Source organism: Psammomys obesus, unplaced genomic scaffold, assembly GCF_907164565.1.
Source record: "Psammomys obesus unplaced genomic scaffold, mPsaObe1.curated_primary_1811, whole genome shotgun sequence".
Classification (NCBI taxonomy): domain Eukaryota; kingdom Metazoa; phylum Chordata; class Mammalia; order Rodentia; family Muridae; genus Psammomys; species Psammomys obesus.
In genome coordinates, this window is record NW_026594428.1 from 7,582,759 (window position 1) to 7,606,106 (window position 23,348).

Consider the following 23,348-nt stretch of genomic DNA (forward strand, 5'->3'; position numbering starts at 1 on the left):
CCTAGAACTCATTGGTACAGGAGACAACTTCCTGAACAGAACAGTAACAGCACACACTCTAAGATCAACAGTCAATAAATGGGACCTCATGAAACTGAAAAGCTTCTGTAAAGCAAAGGACACTGTCAGAACAAACGGACAGCCTACAGATTGGGAAAGGATCTTTGCCAACCCTATATCTGACAGAGTGCTAATATTCAGAATATATAAAGAACTAAAGAAGCTAAAAAGCAACAAATCAAGTAATCCGATTAAAAAATGAGTTTCAGAGCTAAACAGAGAATTCTCTGTAGAGGAATATAGAATGGCAGAGAAACACTTAAAGAAATGCTCAGCATCCTTAGTTATCAGGGAGATGCAAATCAAACAACCCTGAGATTTCACCTTTCACCCATCAGAATGAGTAAGATCAAAAACTCAAATGAATATACATGCTGGAGAGGATGTGGAGAAATGAGAATCCTCCTCCATTGCTAGTGGGAATGTAAACTTATACAACTTCTTTGGAAATCAATCTGGTGCTTTCTCAGAAAATTAGGAATAGTGCTTCCTCAAAATCCAGCTATACCACTCCTAGGCATATATCCAAAATGTGCTCAAGTGCACAACATGGACATTTGCTCAACCATGTTCATAGCAGCTTTATTCTCTTTCATTTTAATACTAAAATTAATAGGGTCATCAATTTTTATCTTGACTTAAATAATATATAAAAGTATTTATTAGCATTAGTAAATTAATACAAGTTAATATATATTAGAATGTCTTGAACTCACTATCTTTATTAAGTATTCTATATTTAAGCTTACCATGAATTATAATCTTGAGACTATGTAAAGATCATTCTTACAGACCATTTTGCTTCACTTACAATTATTGTATTTATTATTCTTGAAAATATAACTCAGATTTAGAAAAGAATCTAAATATAGATGTTTTTAATGACTACCCTAGTAATCTATCTATGTAGTTATGTGTTTATCTAGATTCTCTTTATGCTTTTGCATCCTATATTGTTTTATTGGTATTGATTGCTCTCATTGATATTGACTGTGGATGCTTCTAAGATCATTTTTAATATTTATTCCATTTAGGTACAAGTGGCACATGAATATTTTCTGAAAGTAATTCTGCTTTATCCTACTGTATCATGCCTTGTGCTCAGTTAAAATTCTTCATCAGGACATTCCAAATTAAATAGTGAAGAATAATCATAATGATCATAACTATAGCCTTTAAACTGTCAATTGTCTTTCATTTTATATTACAAAGTTTTAAATTTGATTTACTATTTATATTTTAAATCAGGGTGATATTATATACTTTACTGATTGCTTTGCCTTTGTAAATTATGTATCATTTATTAGGCATCTTCCATCTGAAAGTTCCCGAGTCTTCTCCTATTGGCTCAGCAATTGGAAGAATAAGAGCAGTGGATCCTGATTTTGGAAAAAATGCAGAAATTGAATACAACATTGTTCCAGGAGATGGGGGAAATTTGTTTGACATTGTCACAGACGAAGATACACAAGAAGGAATCATAAAATTGAAAAAGGTACATAAACTAAATTTTGGACAGTTTGAAATAGTAAATAAAAAAGAAAAAGCAGGAAAAACAATAGTTATTTTTTTTCTTCATCTAGAGTACTTTATTATTATTATTATTATTATTATTATTATTATTATTATTATTTTGGTTTATCAAGACAGGATTTCTCTGTGTAACATTGGCTGCCCTGGCCTCACTTTATAGATCAGGAGGGCCTCATACTCAGAAATCTGCCTTACTCTGCTTCCCCAAGTGCTGCAACTAGCGATATATTAATTTTGAAGTAACACAATATATTCTTATGCTTGCAGGTGTACATTTTCAGTATAGTAAGATTTCTTATTTTGACAAATGACATTCTCAATTCCTTCATAATGTTAAGATTCATTTTTAGATGAGGCATAGAGGCAATTGCTTACACTAACATAGTTGAGATTATCAAGTTTGTGATTACTCAGAATATATAAATATGTAATTGATAATATGAGTAAGAGTTGATGTCATTTTTAAGGAATGCCATCTTAGATGGATAAAATGCAGGATATAAAGGCATTGGATGCTAGAGAACAGGAGTTGGGGTTGTGGTAGTGGGAGAGAATGAAAAAAGGTGCATGGAAGCAGACAGTGACAAAGAACAAACCATAAAATGACAAAAAAAAAAAAAATACCTACAGCAGAAAGTGGAAAGAAAGTATGACATTAATTCTGTGTTTTGTATGATGTTTAGTATTGTGTCAGGTTTACACAATATAGAATAATTTGGGAAGGCATTCTGAATGAGTGACTCTAGTTTATGTTAACTTCTGGATATGTCTGTACGGAATTTTCTTTATTATGTTAATTGCTATGGGAAGACTGGCTAAGTAAGTACAGTACTATTCTCTAGGCAGCAGATTCTAGATTGTGTAAGTTTAGAAAAAGCAGGTTAAAATTAGTATTAGCATATATGTACTAATTATACATTTTCTGCTTTTTTTTTTTTTTGCTGGATATTTTGTGACCAGTTGTTTCAAAAGTATCCTGACTTGACTTATTTGCAAAAATGGACATAACCTGGAATTATAAGCCAAGTAATCTCATTCTCTATTAAGCTTAGTTTTGTATGGGAATTTCATCATGACCATGGAAACCTATAAATATATAACTAAGTTATGAAATCATAACTAAGAAATAAATATGAAGAAGTAGAATTATTTCTATAATGACCCCGGATATATAGTTTAGTATGTTAAAAAGTTTAGTGGGAAGAATGTTGAAAAGTTTGGAATTCTGGAATAGAACAGCGATTGAATGCTACCAGCAGAGTTTAAACTGCTGTTCTTGTCAATTCTTAGTCTTATCAGTTTGTACAACCAATAGCTTTGGCAATAGCATGAGTTGTCTGGAGATTTCCAAGGGTCCCATTTGATCAAGAAATCAATTTAATGTAACCCATTCTCAGCACCATAAGTTTCATTTAGTTAAAATAAATTTCTGGGGCTTTCTCTCCTTCATTATTTGATGATTCTATTTAGATCTCTTTCATTTATGTATATATATTTTAAGGTTCTTCTACTCCGGTAGAATTTTTGAAATATTAGAACTTCTATGAGCATAGGACTTTAAAAGCTTCTCTGTGTTTTAGTTATGAGATAGTAAGAGGTAAAAGGTTATGGCTTAAAGTGCTGTCTTGGTTAACTTGACGACACAAATGGTTGTTATGTAAATTATATTTATCACCTTGACACAATCTAGAATCACTTGGTAATTTCAATGAGGATTTACCAAGATTATGTTATTTCTGGACAAGTTTATGAAGAGTTTTCATTATTAACTTGGTGATTCAAGTTAGGGAGGCTGGCCAACTCTGGGTGGCACTATTTTTTAGACAGAGATTATGGATTGTACAAGAGTGAAAAAACTGAGCTGAAAACTAGCATACATGTGTTAATATATTTCCCTACTTTTGACAAGGATGGATATGCCTATTTTCTTAAAAGTTCATGCTAACTGAACTTTGCCATCATAAATAAAGCTTGAAGGTATGGGTCAAATTATTCCTTCTTTTTTATTTTAATTATTATTTTATTACAATTCATTCAATATTTTTCCCGGCTGTGTCCCCTCCCTCATCTCCTCCCAATTCCACCCTCCTTCCCTCTTCTCCTCCTATGCCTTTCCGTTAGTGCACTGATAGGGGAGGTCCTCCTCCCCATCCATCTGACCCTTGCCTATCAGGTCTCATCAGGACTGGGTGCATTGTCTTTCTCTGTGGCCTAGCAAGGCTGCATCCTCCACCCCAGGGGGAGGTGATCAGAAAGCCTATCACTGAGTTCATGCTAAGACTCATATTCTTTCCTTTTAAAAATTACTTTCTTTGACAGTATTTTACAGCAGCAATGGAAACAGAACTTTGGTAGGAAGACAAAGTGTGTGGGGGGAATTGAAATGCAAAGAAAAATATTTACTGAAACATATGTGCTTTCAGATTATCTTGAATAAGAATGAGAAGTATTGTGTGAATGGGAAAATACTTTGTTGAACACATTTGAGGTATGCAGCTTGCATACTCAGACCAATAATAGGGATTCTAAATTCAGAACAGTATGAAAAAATGATCCTTGGGGCTAAGGAGATGGCTCATTTGTTACAGGGCTTGCTATTCAAGTAAAAAGACTTGAATTCAGTTCTACAGCACCACATAAAGTACAGGATGACATCATGCCCTGTTACTCCAGTGATGAGTGAGAGAGACAGGTAGAACATTGTAACTTCTAACCTATTATCTACATAGGGAGCAACCCCTAGGTTCATGAATGAATAATGCATTGCATAAAATTCTTAAAACTTTAGTAGCAATATTATTTTAAAAACAAGATAGAGAACATCAGAAGAAAACTCTTTCAAATGTGATCATGTTCATGCAGTCATGTATTTTACACGCAAACATCCAACATGCACACAACAAAAACACATGTCCCTCCCAAAAAAGAAAATACCCATTTTATTTAGTGTACAACATATACACTGTTGAACTCAAACTGAATTATAGATCATATGCATACCTTCTTTTAATGTGCAATACAAATTCTGTTACACTCAAACTGAATGTTATTTTACTAATTGTCAATATTTTTAAAAAGGAATAATTTTATATTCAATTCATTTATTCATCAAACATTTCTTTTTTTAATTTCTATTTTTCTTTTAGTTACAATTTATTAACTCTGTGTCCCAGCTGTATCCCATTCCCTCATTCCCTCCCCCTCCCCAACTCCCTCCCTGGTCTCCTCCCTGCCCCTTTCCAAGTCCACTATAGGGAAGGACCTCCTCCCCTTTCATTTGACCCTGTTTTATCAGGTATCTTCAAGGCTGGCTGCAAAGTCCTCCTCTGTGGCCTAACAGGACTGCTCTTCCCCTGGGGGGGGGGGACAAAGAGCCTGCCCTTGAGATCCTGTTAGAAATAGTCCTTGTTCCCCTTACTTTGGAAAACTACTTGGTTACTGAGCTACCACGGGCCACATCCAAGCAGAAGTTCTAGGTTATATCCATAGATGGTCCTTGGTTGAGTGTCAGTCTCAGAAAAGACCCTGTGCCCAGATATATTTGGTCCTTGTAGAGCTCCTATCCTTTCTATATCATACTATCTCCCCTTCTTTCATATGATTCCCTGCACTCTGCCAAGGTTTGATTATGAGTCTTGGTGTCTGCTTTGAAACACTGCTAGGTAGAGTCTTTCAGATGCCTTTTGAGGTAGACTCCTGTCATACATTCAATACACATCCCATTTGTCTTTCTAAATGAGGATTGATCATCTTCACCCATGTCCACTTTCTTGATTATCTTCTTTAGGTGTGTAGATTTCATTATATTTATCATATCTTGTAGGTCTATATAAGCGAGTATATACCAAGTTTGTCTTTCTCCTTCTGGGATACTTCACTCAGAATGATCTTTCTAGATCCTACCATTTGCCTGCAAATTTCATGATTTCCTCCCTTTTGATTGCTGAGTAGTATTCCATTGTGTAAAAATACCGAAATTTCTGTATCCATTCCTCTGTTGACGGACATCTGGGTTGTTTCTGAGTTCTGGCTATTACAAATAAAGCTGCTACAACCATGGTTGAACAAATGTCCTTGTTGTGTACTTGAGCAAATTTTGGGTATATACCTATGAGTGGTATAGCTGGGTCTTGAGGTAGCACTACTCCTAATTGTCTGAGAAAGCGCCAGATTGACTTCCAAAGTGGTTGCACCAGTTTACATTCCCACCAGCAATGGAGGAGGGTTCCCATTTCACCACAACCTCTCCAGAATGTGTTGTCACTTGAGTTTTTCATCTTGGCCATACTGATGTGTGTAAGGTGAAATCTCAGGGTTGTTTTAATTTGCATTTCCCTAATGGCTAATGAGATTGAGCATTTCTTTAAGTGTTTCTCTGCCATTCGATATTCCTCTATCGAGAATTCTCTGTTTAGCTCTGTTCCCCATTTTTTAATGGGATTACTTGGTTTGTTGTTTTTCTACTTCTTTAGTTCTTTATATATACTGGATATTAGCCCTCTGTCAGATAAAGGGTTGGTGAAGATTCTTTCCCAATCTGTAGGCAGTCGTTTTGTTTTGATGACTGTGTCTTTTGCGTTACAGAAGCTTTTCATTTTCATGAGGTCCCATTTATTGATTGTTGCTCTTAGAGCCTGTGCTGTTCTGTTCAGGAAGATGTCTCCTGTACCAATGAGTTCTAGGCTGTTCCCCACTTTTTTCCCCAAGTGATTTAAAGTATCTGGTTTTATGTTGAGGTCCTTCATCCACTTTGACTTTAGTTTTGTGCAGGGTGATAAATATAGATCTATTTTCATTTTTCTGCATGTAGACATCCAGTTGGTCAGCACCATTTGTTGAATATACTGTCTTTTTTCCATGAAATGGATTTGGCTTCTTTGTCAAATACAGAGTATTCATAGGTGTGCGAGTTTATTTCTGGATCTTCTATGCGGTTCCATTGATGCTCCTTTCTGTTTCTATGCCAATACCATGCTGTTTTTATTACTGTTGCCCTGTAGTACAGCTTGAGATCGGGGATGGAGATATCTCCAGATGATCTGTTATTGTACAGGATGGTTTGGAGATTCTGGGTTTTTTGTTTCTCCATATGAAGCTGAGAATCTTTTTTTCAAGGTCTGTAAAGAATTGAGTTGGTATTTTGATGGGAATTGCATTGAATCTGTAGATTGCTTTTGGCAGAATAACCATTTTCACTATTTAATCCTACCGATACATGAGCACGGGAGATCTTTCCATCTTCTGAGATCTTCCTCGATTTCTTTCTTCAGAGACTTGCAGTTTTTCTCAAACAGGTCTTTCACTTGCTTGGTTAGAGTTACACAAAGGTACTTTATGTTATTAGTGGCTATTGTGAAGGGTGTTGTTTCCCTAATTTCTTTCTCAGCCTTTTTGTCTTTGGTATACAGGAGGGCTTCTGATTTTTTTGAGTTGATTTTGTATCCTGCCACTTTGCTGAAGGTGTTTATCAGCTGAAGGAGTTCTCTGGTTTAATTTTTGAGGTCACTCATGTATACTATCATATCATCTGCAAATAGTGACACTTTGACCTCTTCCTTTCTGATTTGTATCCCCTTGATCTCCTTTATTGCTTGTCTTGTCCCTGATTTCAGTGGGATTGATTCAAGTTTCTCTCCATTGAGTTTGATGTTGGCTATAGGCTTGCAGTATATTGCCTTTACTGTCTGTAGGTATGTGCCTTGTATCCCTGATCTCTCCAAGACTTTAAACATGAATGGGTGTTGGACTTTGTCAAATGCTTTTTCGGCATCTAAGGAGATGATCATGTAGTTTTGCTCCTTCAGTTTTTTTATGTGGTGGATTACATTGATGGATTTCCGTATGTTGAACCACCCTTGCATGCCTGGGATGAAGCCTACTTGGTCATGGTGGATGATATCTTTGATGTGTTCTTGGATTCAGTTTGCAAGTATTTTATTGAGTATTTTTGCATCAATGTTCATAAGAGAGATAGGTCTGAAGTTCTCTTTTTTTGTTGGATCTTTGTGTGGTTTAGGTATCAAGGTGACTGTGGCTTCATAGAATGAGTTTGGTAGTGTTCCTTCTGTTTCTATTTTGTGGAATAGTTTGAGGGGAATTGGTGTTAGCACTTCTTTGATGGTCTTGTAGAATTCTGTACTGAAGCCATCTGGTCCAGGGCTTTTTTTGGAGGGGAGACTGTTAATGACTTCTTCAATTTCCTTGGTAGATATAGGGCTATTCAGTCTTTCTACCTGATCTTGACTTAATTTTGGTAGATGGAATCTGTCAAGAAAATTATCCATTTCATTTAGATTTTCAAATTTTGTGGCATATAGGTTTTTGTAGTATGACCTAATAATTGTTTGGATTTCCACAGTGTCTGTAGTTATATCCCCATTTTCCTTTCTGATTTTGCTGATTTGGATAGTTTCTCTCTACTTTTTTGCTAGTTTGGCTAAGGGTTTGTGTCTATCTTGTTGATTTTCTCAAAGAACCAGCTTTTTGTTTCATTTATTCTTTGGATAGTTTTATTTGTTTCTAACTGATTGATTTCAGCCGTGAGTTTGATTATTTCCAGCCTTCTGCTCCTCTTGGGTGTATCTGCTTCTTTTTTTTTCTAGGGTTTTCAGTTGGGCCATTAAGTTGTTTGTATGTGATGTTACAAATTTCTTCTTGCAGGCACTTAGTGCTATAAATTTTGCTCTGAGCACTGCTTTCAATGTGTCCCATATATTTGGGTATGTTGTGCTTTCATTTTCATTGAATTCTAGGAAGTCTTTAATTTCTTTCTTTATTTCTTCCTTAACCCAGCTGTCATTGAGTAGTAAGTTGTTCAGTTTCCATGTGTGTGTCAGCTTTTTGTTGTTTCTGTTGTTGTTGATGTCCAGCTTTAGTCCATGGTGGTCAGATAGTATACAAGGGATTATTTCAATCCTTTTGTATCTGTTGAGGTTTGCTTTGTGACCCACTATATGGTCTATTTTGGAGAAGGTTCCATGTGGTGCTGAAAAGAAGGTGCACTCTTTTGAGTTTGGGTGAAAAGATCTGTAGATGTCTATTAGGTCCATTTGATTTAGGGATTCTGAGAGTGCTTTTATTTCCCTCTTTGGTATCTGTCTAGTTGATATGTCCCTTGATGAGAGTGGGATGTTGAAGTCTCCCACTATTAAGATATTAGGATCAATGTCTGATTTAAGCTTTAATAATGTTTCATTTATGAATGTAGCTGTTCTTGTATTTGGGGCATAGATATTCAAGATTGTGATGTGCTCTTGGTGAATTTTTCCTTTGATGAGAATATAGTGGCCCTCCTTATCTTTTTTGATTAACTTTGGATGAAAGTCTATTTTATTAGATATTAGGATGGATACTCCAGCTTGTTTTCTGGAAACATTTGCTTGAAAAACTTTTTTCCAGCCCTTTACTCTGAGGTGGTGTTTATCTTGTTGCATAGATGCGTTCCTTGGATGCAACAGAATGTTGGATCCTGTTTCTGCAACCATTCTGTTAGCCTGTGTCTTTTTATTGATGAGTTGAGTCCATTGATATTGATAGATAGTAGTGACCAATGCATGTTAGTTCCTTCTGTAATGGAGTCAGTGATCTTACCCTATTTCATTGCTTGTTCTCCTTTCATTTTTGTTGGGATATTGTCTGTATGCCCTGTGTTTTTTGGGTGAAGTTGTTTTTGTTGGATTGGAGTTTTCCTTTTAGCATCTTCTGTAGGGTTGGTTTGCTGTGTAGATATTGCATAAATTTAGTTTTCTCATGGAATATTTTGTTTTCTCCATCTATGTTGATTGAAAGCTTTGCAGGGTATAGTAGTCTGGGTTGACATTTGTGATCTCTTAGAGTCTCCATGATACTTGCCCAGGCCCTTTTGTCTTTCATAGTTTCTGATAAGAAGTCCGGTGTGATTCTGATAGGTCTACCTTCAGACCTGTTACTTGGCCTTTTTCCCTGGCTGCTTTTAATATCTTTTCTTTGTTCTGTAGATTTAGTGTTTTGACTACGATGTGACGTGATCTGTTTCTTTTCTGGTCTAGTCTATTTGGAGTTCTGTAGGCCTCTTGTATATTTATGGACATCTCTTTCTTTAAGTTGGGAAAATTTTCTTCTGATTTTCTTGAAAATATTTTCTAGACTTTGGAGCCTGGAGTCTTCTTTTTCATCAATTCCTATTATTCTTAGTTTTTGTTTTTTCATAGCGTCCTTGATTTCTTGGATATTTTGTGATTGGAACTTTTCTGATTTTACTTTTTCTTTGAGAGAAGTATCAATTTCTGCAAGTGTATCTTCAGCTCCAGAGATTCTCTCTTCCATCTCTTGTATTCTGTTGATGATGCTTACTTTTGTGGTTCCTGATTTTTCTCCAGGTTCTCCAGCTCAAGGGTTTTCTCATTTTGTGTTTTCTTTATTGATTCTAATTCTGTTTTCATGCCTTGCACCATTTCTTTTATGTGTTTGAATTTGGATTCCTGTCTCTCTATGATGGTCTCTATTTCCTTGTTAATTTCCTTTTTATATGCCACTAATTTTATCTCTACTTTTGCCTCTATTTGTTTGGCTATGTTTGCCTGTGTTTCTTTAAGGCTTTTGTCTATTTCTTCTTTCTTTACCTCCAATTGACTGGCCAACTCTTTGAAAGATTTGTTTATTTCCTCCTTATGAGCCTCAAATAATTGTGTAAGCATGGATTTAAGGTCCTTTTCCTGTGCTTCTGATGAATTGGAGTAGCCATCAATTTTGGGGTTTCCTGGTGAAGTCATGATGTCCTGATTTATGTTGGAAGTGTTCTTTCGCCTACCCCTGGCCATTGGCTTATCTGAAACCTTTCCTGTTTGTTTTTGGATTCTGCAGATCAGACTGGTACTATCTCTCTCTGGTGTCTGGAGAGTTCTTCATCAAGCTGAGAGAGGTCCCCTGTCCTTAGCATGTGCTGAGGACTAGCTGTACCTGTGGGAGAAAAGTATGCAGGTGCAGATGGGGCAAATGCAAGTGTGTGTGTGTGTGTGTGTGTGTGTGTAAGTGTGCGTGGACATGTATCTCAAGGGACAGAGTGATGGCTAATCTTGAACCCTTGAGTGTGTGGGAGAGGCTCTGCACTGTATATGTCGCAGGCGCTAGTGATGATTGCAGCGCAATTTCTGGCATTAACTGCCTAAACTCCTCAATTAGACCCACAGAGCAGGAACTTCAATGTCCCAAGTGCCCCTCTGTTTCCCAAAGTGGGTATATGGGTGGGAGGGGGTTCGATGCCTGGCTTCTGTTTTAGAAGGACCCAGGATCTGGGGAGCTGCAGATTCTCAAGTGTGCACTCACTTACAGGCAGGTCACTTGGCAGAGATCGGGGTATTTGGGCTCTCTGCTTTCTGGTTTGTCCCTGCTTCTTTGATGTGCTCTGCCAGCTCCGTGCTGCTGTCACTGCCAGGTTATGAGGTTTGCTGCAGCTGGAGATTTCAAGGTGGTCACATCAGTAGGGATCAGGGTAACCAGGCTTTCTGTTCTCTGGTTTGGCCCTGGTTAGTCTTAAACTGGAGGGCTGATTTGCCCCGCCAGCTCAGTGCTGCTCCGCCTCCAGGTTAGAAAGTCCGGCTGTAACTGGAGACTGGGTTGCTAGTCCAGATGCTTTCTGGGAAGTCCTGGGGTCTCTTCACTGTTTTCTCCGAGCGCCTGGTGTGCCTAGCTAGTGTGGCGTTTCTGTCTGGTTTTGGTGAGTATATAGCGTATTCTCTGTCACTCTGGGATTGGGCAGGCCATACCGTCAGTGATTGCGATCCTGTGGAGCTAGTATGGTGTCTAGCAGACTTGGGCCCTGGGAGAATGGTGCAGCTGCCCAGCGGATCTGGGACTCAGAGACAGGTACTGCTGACACTTGCAGCTAAAGGGCTTGGAGCTCCGCCTCAGCGGCTGCAGACCCCAGGCAGTTATGTCTTCTCCAAACAAGTCTCCGGGTGACCTGAGACCAAAGTTTTCGCCTCCTGCGATGTTCCCTGTTGTTTAGGAAGCCTCACCTTGTTTTCCTTGTTTAGAGTTCCTTCCACGCACCAACTCAGATAGTTAGCACTTCCACAGCTCAGAAACTGTGTGTGCTAGTCGCCATCTTGGCTCCGCCCCCCCTTCATTAAACATTTCAATATTGCTGAAAATATGATTTGACCAAGAAAAAAATATGGCAATGAAAATGATCTTTAAAGACTCAGCTCTCATTTAAGTTATATATCATATTATAGTAATATAAATCAACATAAATTGTGTTTGAGAAACTCATTTCTCTAATAAATGCAGAATGGAAAAGCATGTAGGCCAGGCAGGTGACCCTGAGCTATAGTATATTTACCCTAGGAAACTGAGTTGGTTTCAGTTCAGAAGCCCCGAGATTTAGTGTTCTGTGTTGATTAGTTGTCTGCAGTAAGCTCAGCACTGATATGGTGACCTCCCAGGAGCGGAAGTTCAACAGTTTACCTAAAGAGAGGTGGTCTAGCTCAGGTCAGTTTTTAAATATATTTTTATATTAATTACAGTTTATTTACTTTGTGTCCTAGCTGTAGCCCCTTCCTCATTCCCTCCCAATCCTACCCTCTTTACCTCATCTCCTCCTTGCCCCTCTCTAAGTCCACTTGTAGGGAGGTACTCCCCCCCCTTCCATCTGACCATAGCTTATCAGGTCTCACCAGGACTGGATGCAATGTCCTCCTTTGTGGCCTTGTTAGCCTCCTCCTCCCATGGGAGGTTGGGGAGGTCAAAGGGCTAGCCATAGAGTTCATGCCAGAAACAGTCCCCGTTCCCCTTACTAGGGAGACCACTTGGATACTGAGGTGCCATGGGCTATGACCTAGCAGGGGTTCTAGATTATATCCATGCATGGTCCCTAGTTGGAGAATCAGTCACAGATAAGCCCCTGTGTCCAGATATATTTGGTCCTTGTGGAGTTCCTGTTCTCTCCAGGTCTTACTAACTCTCTCTTCTTTCATATTATTTCCTGCACTCTGCCAAACCTCAGATTATTTAAATGAACTTTAGAAGTTTTGCTCAAAGTCCTACCAAATTCAGGCTAGTGGAATAGTTCTGTCAGTAATGTACTTGTCTCAAAAGCATGAGTCCTGGGTATGAATACCCAAGCTCATACAAAAATTCTGGAATTCTAGCAATAGGGATTCTAGGTCCTTATTGGAGTATCAGTCTCTGCAGGCTCCCTTGGACCCAGGTTTTGTGGCTCTGTTGTTTTCCTTGTGGAGTTCCTGTGCCTTCCTGGTCTTTCTATCTTCCTCTTCTTCCATAAGATTTCTGGCACTCTGCCCCAAGTCATGACATGTGTTTTTTTTTTTTTTTCACTAGTTACTGTTGCATAACCCCCCACACGCATATACACATGTACATATGTATCTCTGTGTGTGTGTTTGTGTTCCTAACCTATTCATTCTATATAATTACCTTAGCCAGGTTTCTTTTGCTATAAAGAGGCATTATGATCATGATAACTCTTCTAATACAATGCATTTAATTGGAGGTTTCTTAAAGTTTCAGAGGTTTAGTCCATTGTCATCATGGCAGGAAGCCTGGCAGTATGTATGCAGACATGGTGATGGAGAAGGAGTTGAGAGTTCTACATCCAGATATACAGGCTGCAAGAAGATAGCAAGCCACTGGCTCTAACTTGAGACCTCTAAGCCCAGCCTTGGTGACACATTTTCTCTAACAAGTTTATGCATACTCCAACAATACAATATATCCTAATGTTTCCAAATGGTGCCACTTCCTAGTGACTAAACTGTTGTTCCAAGACTGGTGGTAACCTGGGTTGTCTTGGAACTAGTCTGTCAGCTTCTGGATGGGAACAAAGGAACCTTGAGACCATTAAAATCATTATCATCACATAATTCTTTGACAGAAAGTCTATTGCATTAGTCAGAAAACATTTGTGGAGCAGCTACTCAGTACTGGACTTACTCAAGACATGGAATATAAAGGTGAATTAGGGAAATCTACTCCTTGTACTCCAGAAGGTTTTTGAGGAAAGGCACAGAGTTGGTAGTGATAAAGGAAAGTTGAAAAGACATACATCATAGTGAAATGTCAATAAGCATATGGAGGACAGTGTCTTTTAGAGAATTGATCAGGAAAGTCTTCCAGCTAAAGGAAGAGAGACCAACACTATGGTACCTAGATGATGTGTGCTTCCTTAAAACCTAAGCAGTAATATTTCCAAAATCTCTGAGGACGGATATCACTGGCAAAATAAAGGAGTAGCCTCAGGGCAGCAAGGACAGGATGCTAGGAGGAGAAGAGGCTTAAGAGGAGGGGAAAAGCCCAGAAACTAGGTTTGATCTTGATAGAGGTTCTACTGTGAGTTTACACTAAATCACCTTCATAGGCCCAGAGCTGAGTCATTCAGGCTATTTTGATGATAATTGTGACTGGGGGAAAAGGGTTGAAATACCTCAAAGATACCACAGATACAATCAACAGAGCTGGTGTGAACTTCACGCAGAATGGTCATAGTCAATGAAAATGTGAGAACTGATGATGGCCTTGTTGAATTTTAAAGGATGAAAGTAAACTTTTATAGATATTCTGATTTTCTGTTAAATTATATGAAATATTTGAATAACTGTGAGGATTTTACTTAAAGTCTAAGATGCAGCAGATTTTGTAAGAAAGCCTTAAATTATATACAATTCTCTCTGGTTATCGTACATTGTGTGGAAAAAGATTTTCTATGCATACACACTCATAGATATATTTCTTGATTAAAAGATTTGTACAGTTTCTTAAAGGGAGAATAAAAATATACAGGTGAAAAAACTCTTAAGAAATTTTTAAAATTAACTTGAACAACAACATCCATTCCTTAAGGACACTATCTATGTCTTTGGTCAAATATAGTATATTCAGAATTTTTAAGCACAGTATCAGTATATTAGCAGGATACATAAAAGTTAAGATTAGGAGTGCTTGAATGAAAATAAAGAGAAAACCAAGTGTCTATACAAATAACATCAGCTTTTGGATTACATTATGTCCTAGTATTAGCATACTTCCCCTTTGCAATCTTGGGATGTAAATGAAATATAAGGCTTTCAGTGAAAAATTAAATTCATATGAGAGTCAAATTTTACATACACTTCTTCCATGTAGAGTTTTAAAATCTATTTGAGAAATTAATATATAGCGTTTTTAAAAGAATTACTTTAATTTTGACCTAAAAGATGCAGTCAATGAAAAAAGCATAAGGTTCTTTGATATTTACAATGATTTTCTTTTTGAAAAATTTCACATTGAACTGTAGAATGTTCCATGCTGTGAAGTGCATATTTTCATTATTGTTTTATCTTTTATCTCATCCTTGCTCCCTGTTTACTACTTTCATTTCCTTCTTTTCCTCTGAGGAGCAGGGATGTAAGTAGGTGAACAGGATGCTCAGGTTTATATGAGGTGAGAAGAATGAAGAAAGGCATTTTTATTTATTTATTTTAAACGCAACTTTGTTTCATTTTATGAGGATTCAGAAAGAATGTCATTTCTCTGTCACTTTAAATTCAGAGTAACATCATGAAGCTTTACAAATCTCTCCAAGGCACAAGATATTTTTAATAAAATAAAACAAAATAAGAAAGACTCCGAATTGACTCATATCATATTACACTGAGCTAAGAATAAAATATCAAAACATTCTTATACATTGTTGGGCAATACAACATCAGAAATAAGAAACCAAAAATAAAAATGTTTTAAAAATTTATTCCCATGTAAAACTTGAAAGGTGGGCCACATTTTCAGAAATATATATATATATGTATATATATATATATATATATATATACATATACATATACATATACATACATATACATGTTTAAAGCCTCTTGAGTTATGTTGTAAGCATCACTAATGGATAAATAAAAATACGATAAATATTTTATATCAATTCAAATAGAAACTTAACTGAATTAAATCTTTTCAGGACTGAAAGTACAAATTCGTTCATGGAAATATTTTTGTTGATTTTCTCCTGTTTGTGTAATTATAATAGTAGAGTAAATATCTAGATTACAGATTGTTTTATTTAATATCACACATAATTTCACTAATAATTCTGTGCTGTTTTATATAATATACCTTTTACCAAATAACAAGCAATAATGCATCAGTGTTAAATAAACAATTACAAAGTTATTCATTAGTATAAATTAGGTTACTCTACAAAATAGAAAAAGTCTTATACTCATGATGTTAACTGGCTTATTATTTCATTTAAAATTTATTTAACTGTAGCATCAAATGTAAAGCAGAATTATTTTCAGCATAGGAGATCAAATTCATTATTCACTGCACATGGGGACAATAAGCAGTTGTTAACAGGTTCCATGGGGCCTTTATATTATGTATTTGCTCATTAATCACTAACTTTCCAAATTCATTTTTGGTTAAGCAGTTATCTAACGATTTGAGTCCATGTCATGTAAGTTAGTAATATAGCACCACCATGTGGTCGACTTGGAGGAATATCTCAAGACTGGAAAAAATTGTACACATGCCAGCCCTTTCTATGATCCCTGTTTCTTTTTTTACTTATTTTTGTTTTTAATCTGCTCTGACATGCTATATTGTAAGGAAAAAATGTGGTAATTTTCGCATCTGTGAATGTTTAGTTTCTGGTTTTAGAAACAACTGATTTTGCTTTAAAAAAAAAAAAAACTTTAATTGGTCCTGGAGACATGGCTCAGTGGTTAAGAGTGTATTTCAAGTAAAAAATATTTGAAATAATGTTTAAAATAACATTCACAAGGAGACCAACAATACTAAAAGATCTGTGTCCTTGGGAGTCCTGCAAAGACTGATGCACCAACCAAGGACCATGCATGGAGAGGACCTAGACCCCCAGCTCTGATGTGGTTGATTGGCAGCCCAGTCTCCATATGGAATTCTGAGTGAGGGAAGCAGGGGCTGCTTTTATCATGAACTCAGTTTGACTGCTCTCTGATCACTCACCCCTGATGATGCAGCCTTGCTAGGCCACAGAGGGAGAGGATCCAGGCAGTCTTCATGAGACTTAACAAGCTATGGGGAGATGGCAATAGTGGAGAATCTCCCCCTTCAGTCATCTAGGGAAGGGGGTGAGGGGAAGAGGGAGAGAGGGTGTGATTAAGGGAGTTGAGGGAGAGGACTTCAATCAGGTTATATAATGAATATATTATGAAGAAAAATTAAAAATTATTTTTAATAAAAAATGTGTTGTCTTCTCTGTCAAAGGATTGAGCACTTATATGGTAGTTGACAATTACCCCTATATGAGGGTATCCAATACACTATTCTAGTCTCTACAGGCACTACATACATTTGATAATCAACCATGTATTCAAATTCAGGATGTGTGTATTTGTTTGTGTGTGTGTGTGTGTATGTATTCTAGACTCATAAATATTCTCAACTCTAAACTATCTACAAGTTGAAACACTCAATGTAGATTTACCTGTAATTTCCTAGATGTAAAGTTTTATTTTGAAATCCAAAAACGTTAGCAATAGAGTCCATCTCTGTTCTCTATAGAAATGTGTATGGATGGACTTGGGGATGAGGGTCAGCACATAAGGACATGTCATTTAGTTATGATGATCTGTGTTCAGATTCATGCTGGACATGTAAATGAGATTACAGTGCCAATGCTCTGGAGGAGATTTCCAGAGGATCCCTTGTGCTCAATGGCCAGTCAAGTCTAAGTAAACTAGTGAGTTCTAAGTTTTAGAGAACCCCTGCCTTAAAAAAATTGGAAAGTAATAACGGAAGACATCTCCCTTGGGCCTATGTCTTCCATATTCATGTTTCAATATATGTACTCACACCTTCACACAGATATACATACATGTATGAAGCTGCCTTATAATGCTCGTGTACACAAACACAAAATAAATGTTCCTACTCATCCTTTCCCTTTCTTTCTTTCTAAACTAAGAATCTAGCAAATATCAATAGGCTGTTTTCAATCCTCTGGACCTGCCTTTGCCATGAGGACATTAAGCTTTCCCAATACATACATATATACTATGATTAAATACATGGAAATTTTGTTAAAAGGAAAATTACCTTTCAAATGTCCAATTTTCAGTTTATTTTTTCCTTACCAAAACATTCTCACCTAATAGAGTAATATCTTTGATTTATTGAGTGCTTGATCACATTTTATTGAAATAGTGATGTGAGTTCTTACACAGTGGTTGTAGACTATCCACAGTATTTTACACCTCTTTCCAGATAAGAACTGATATTAGTTATGTTATTTATCATAAAACTAAGTATTGGAAAATGTAATTTCTTCTTGAAATACACCTCATTTTGAATGTTTTTTATTTATTGTCCAGATTACGTAGTAAACTTTCATTACAAAAGTATATTCCTGAGTGTCTTTCTCTCCTGCCTTAATGTGACATAAATCTGTTTCCAATTCTTTGTCTACAAACATTCTGTTGTATTTCTGATAATGAAATCTTCTGAGCATTTGTTCCTTGAAAATGTGTCTTTCTAATAACTATCAAGACTTCTTAGATTCTGCGGGGCATAGTATTATAAATGCAGGATATATTTCGAGAGACTCTTTGCTTTATCATATTAACGTAAAAGATTGGTTTTCGTCATAAAAGAGAATAATTGGATGTAAAGAATGGCAAAGCTGTTCCTATTGATCAGAATATGTGAGGCTGTGTTCTTTATTCACCACCATAATTTCAACAGAAATTATGGTATGAATTGGTACTCGATCAGATCTGAGGTTTAGGGTCCATGTCCATGCTTATTCTTGCGAGGAGAATTTATTTGCCAGTGATTTAGCTGTTGAGATTTATAGTTTGGCCAGCATTTATCTATGATCACTTTTAATTTATATTGCTTCTGTCACTTATTATGCTAATACCTGTGCCTTTGTAAGTAACCTCTTATAAGCCAGTCAGTAAGCACTGTCATCAGTTTCTCTTAAAACCTCACCTAATTAGGGCAGAGGCTTAATAATATGTTAAAGGTTTAAGGACCTTACTATATCTGTATAATTGATTTACCTTTAAAACTCAGGACCTAGTTTGTTGACATGCTATTAAATTCTCAGGCCATGGCCACCCTCTGTGTTGGACCACTGAACACAGATATTGGAGGTCCTTGAGAAACAAATGATGATGATGATGATAAATTCAGGCACCTATTTGTTTTGCATACCAGAGATACTGATTTTGAAATTCACCAAGAATTCAATAAATGAAATCCATTGATTTGTATGTAGAAACTGGAACTCTGGAAGCCCCTAAGGTTGAGTCACCTAAATGTTAATATTTTTTTATGTCCTTAGAAGTAAGAAAAATATCTTCAGATAATGCTCTTCATTGTTTCAGCTGTTCTGCCCCTAGGCAAAGTAAGAATGTAAAAGAGAAATTACATCTATAATGATGTAGTTTGCCTAACTCTCAGTTTGTTTTTTTTTTTTTAATTTAGGATGGTATTACATAGACATCCCATTTCATTAAATGTTGATTTCTTACTGCATAGCTTTGATCTCTTAATGCATAGCTCCCTACAATGTGATCCCTGACCACCACCCTGCAAGAAAACTGGCTCTATATGACCTATTTCTAGCCAAGGAAGAAGGAATTCCTAATCTAAACCCTGCTTTAATAATCATTTTCTTACCCTTCTAGAAACATTATTTTTCTTTTTATCATTATGCGTTTTTTCTATAATTTATTCCCTTTGTATCCCAGTGGTAGACCCCTCCCACATTTCCTTCTGGTCCCACCTTTTCGCTCTTTCTCAACTATCCCTGTCCCATAGTACACTGACAAGGGAAGTTCTCCTCTCCTACTGTCTGGCCCTAGCCTATCAGGTCTCGTCAATACTGTCTGGGTCCTCTTCTCTGTGGGCTGGCCAGGCTGCTCCACCAGGGAGAAGTGATCAAGAAGCAGGAAGCCGAGTTCATATCAGGAACTGTCTCCTCTCCAAATGATGCTCAACAACACAAGGGAATTTGCTTAACTATCTCAATAGCTAATTTATTCATAATAGGATCTGTAAAAAACCTAGATATACCTCAACCAAGGAATGATACGGAAATCATTGTACCTATACACATTGAAATACTTCTTAGCTATTAACAACAAGGAAATCGTGAAATCTGTAAGCAAATGGATGGTACTAGAAAAGATCATCCTTAGTGAGGTATCCCAGAAACAGAAAAACACGCATGACATATACTCACTTATAAGTGGATATTAGCCATATAATACAGAATAAACATACTAAAATCTAAAAACTTAAAGAAGCTAAACAACAAGGAGGAACATAGGGCAGATGTTTAATACTCATTCAAAAAAAGAAAACAGGAAAGACACCTAAAGTGGTAGGATAGAGGTAACAAGATGGGAGCCTACCTTTTAGTTCTCTAAAAGACTCCACCCAGCAGGGAATTGAAGCAGATGCAGATACTCACACCCAAACTTTGGACAGAGCATAGGGAGTCTTTAGGAAAAGGGGTAAGTAGAAAGACCTGGAGGGCACAGGAGGCAAACAATAAGACCAAAAAAAGCTAGTCCCAGGGATGACTTCAGAGACTGATACATCAACAGAAGACCGTGCACAGAGAGGACCTGGACCCCTTGCTCAGGTGTAGACCATGGACAACTCATTCACCATGTGGGAACCCTAGAAACAGTCTTAAGATTAAATGTGCTGTGAGTCATGCCAGAAAGTTGTATATCTATTGTGCAAGAATTAAATCAACTCAAATTCACAAAATTAATTTCAACACATATAATTCATTTTTCTAAGATTCTGATCAAATGATGATCATTCTGTACTTTTTTAAATGCCAGAATTTTATTGTGATCTTTAGCAATTCAGGTTCAAATTATGATGGTAGTAAGACAAGTAGGTGATTAAATTCAAGCAAAGAACCAACTGCTGATTCTCTTTGCTATTACTGAAATGCATCATTTTCTAAAGAAAGATTGCTTAAGGGTCAGAGTCAGTAAGAAGGAACTCCAGTTTCAATATTACTGTGCTGTTTCTCTTAATTATTTTTTTTTTTCTGGAGCTCGGATAACTGCAGGATGTAAGTTCAGTTGCAAAACAAATCGAAACATACAAATAGGTTCTCCCCTTGGCCCCTGAATCTCAAAGTTGACCACTAAATTTGTGCTGGCCATATTAGATCAACAGGGACATATACCAGAAAGATGCTCCAATATTTAACAAAGACATTTCTCAGCTATGTTCATAGCAGTTTTATTCGTAATCCCAGAATCTGGAAACAACCTAGATGCCCCTCAACTGAAGAATGGATACAGAAATTTTGGCACATTTACACAATGGAATATTACTCAGCTATTAAAAAGCAGGAAATCGTGTAATTTGCAGGCAAATGAATGGAACTAGGAAAGATAATCCTGAGTGAGGTAACCCAGAAACAGAACGACAGGCATGGTATATACTCACATATAAGTAGATATTAGCCATATAATATAGATTAACCATACTTAAGTCTATAGATTTAAAGAAGCAAAACACTAAGGAAGACCCTAGGGAGGATGCTTAAATCTCATTCAGAATGAATAGACACCAGAAGCAGTGGAAGAGAAGTAATAGGAAAGGAGCCCATATAGGTCCTCTGACAGGTTTCACCCAAGAGGGAATTGAAGCATATGCAGAGATTCAGAGGCAAACTCTGGGCAGAGGGCAATGAGTCTTATGGAAGAAGGGGCTAATAGAAGGACTTGTAAGGTACAGGATCTCCACTAGGAGATGAACAAAGTGAAAAACTCTGGACCAAGGGGGTCCTGCAGAGACTGATGCACCAACCAAGGACCATACATTGAGCCATACTAGTGGCTTCCCTAGTAAGGGGAGCAGGGCCTGTCTCTGACTTTAGCTCGCTTGCCTGCTATTTGATCACTTCTCCCTGGTGGTACAGTCTTTCAAGGCCACAGAGGTAGAGGATCTTGATAGGCTAGGGTCAGATGGCAAGGGAAGAGGACTTCCCTTTCAGTGGACTAGTGGAGAGGAATACAAGGTGTGAAGAGGGGAGGGAAGGAAGATGGGGGAGGGGGCTATAATCAGAATATAAAATAAATAAACTGTAAAAAATAAATAAGAAAATAAAAGGCATAGACTTGCTTGTCTTCTAAAATGTTGAATACTAAAAAAGGAAAAGAATTTAGGTAAAGTCTCCTGACTTTACCTTGAAATTGACATACCGGTAAGAAGCCAAGTTCTTTAGATAGTTACAACGTGTAATCAGTAAAATAAATAAATTTAAGGCTTCTCTGTAAAGAAATTTTATGATTGTGCAAGTGTACATATTTCGATTTACAGGAGAAAGCAGGGACTTAAATGAGGAGAACACGGTACCCATGCCTGAATCTTAAGAAAAAACTGGTTCTAAGAGCATTAATGGAACAAGTACAAGTGATGTATGTGCAGCTTGCTTTCTCGGAACACAAGCAAGCTAGAATAAATGAGGTAGAGAACTATATCAAGAATTCTCAACAGGGGAAAATATAAACGCTGAGATGCACTTAAAGAAATTTTCAAAGTCCTGAGTCATCAGGAAAATGCAAATCAAAACAACTCTAAGATTCCATACTACATCCACCAGAAAGGTTAAAAACAAAAACTGAAGTGACAGCACATGCTGTAAAGATTTGGAGAAAAGAGAACCCTCCTCCATTGATGGTGGGAATACAGACTTGTACAACCACTTTGGAAATGATTCTGGATCTTTCTCAGAAAAATGGAAATAGCTCTACCTCAAGACCCAGCTATTCTACTCCTGGGCATATACCAACAATATCTATCATACGATAAGGATATTTGTTCAACTATGTTCATTACAGCTTTACTTGTAATAGCCAGATATGGCAAACAACCCAAACATCCCCCAACCAAAGAATGGATAAACTGTGGTACATCTATACAATGAAATACTACTCAGCTATTTAAAACAAGGAAATACTGAAATGTTCAGGCAAATGAATGGAACTAGAAAAGATCATCCTGAGTGAGCTAACCCAGAAGCAGAAAGGCACACGTGGTGTATACTCACTTATAAGCAGATATTAGTTATATAGTACAAGATGACCATGCTACAATCCACAGTCCCAAAAAAGCTAACAAGGAGGACCCAGGGAAAGATATTTGAATCTCACTCAGGAGGAGAAATAGAATAGACAATGGAAGCGCTTGAAAAAAAGGAACAGGGTAGAAGAGGGAGCAGGGAGAGAAATGAGGTTGAAGATCAGAAATGTGGAGAGCCGATGCAAGAGGACAGAGGTTTTGTAGAGTGAAGAGAAACCATGGACAGGAGCATCAGATGTGGTCATATTTGGGGTGGGAGGATGAGGGCTGAGAGGAAGAAGGGAAATGGAGGGAGGAGGGCTGCCACGGACCGGCCCGGTCGGGCTCCTGTTGTCCGCGGGAGAACAAGGCTTTTGGACGGGAAGACACGGTTTCGGCGAAGAAATGACAGAAAGAAACATCTTGATGGTTTTGACCCTGCTGCAATTTTACTGAAGTCAAGCTAGTATTTTTACAGTGATCTCACAAGGAAGCACCTTAAAATTGGCATGCTTTTCAGAACATTCAGACTTTTACCAAGGATAAAAGTTTATGTTTTAACATAGGGCAGTGCCCACAAGAAATCTTTGCCTAGAAACTTTCTGATCAACGCAAACAAAAAACAAAAACCTCAAACTATGGTTTCATTATCACTGACTAGTGAAGTGGAAAGTCAGGAGCTGTAA

The 23,348-nt window shown here is 37.2% G+C and overlaps 1 protein-coding gene across 2 annotated transcripts in view; it reads left to right on the forward strand.

Moving 5' to 3' along the window:
• The window catches only part of Cdh12 (cadherin 12), a 402,089-nt gene that overhangs the window by 314,242 nt on the left and 64,499 nt on the right, over positions 1 to 23,348 (forward strand). For both annotated transcript variants that reach the window (XM_055619002.1, XM_055619003.1), the window contains one exon: positions 1,368 to 1,555. In XM_055619002.1, the coding sequence (XP_055474977.1) occupies positions 1,368 to 1,555 (188 nt within the window). The remainder of the gene's footprint in view (positions 1 to 1,367; positions 1,556 to 23,348) is intronic.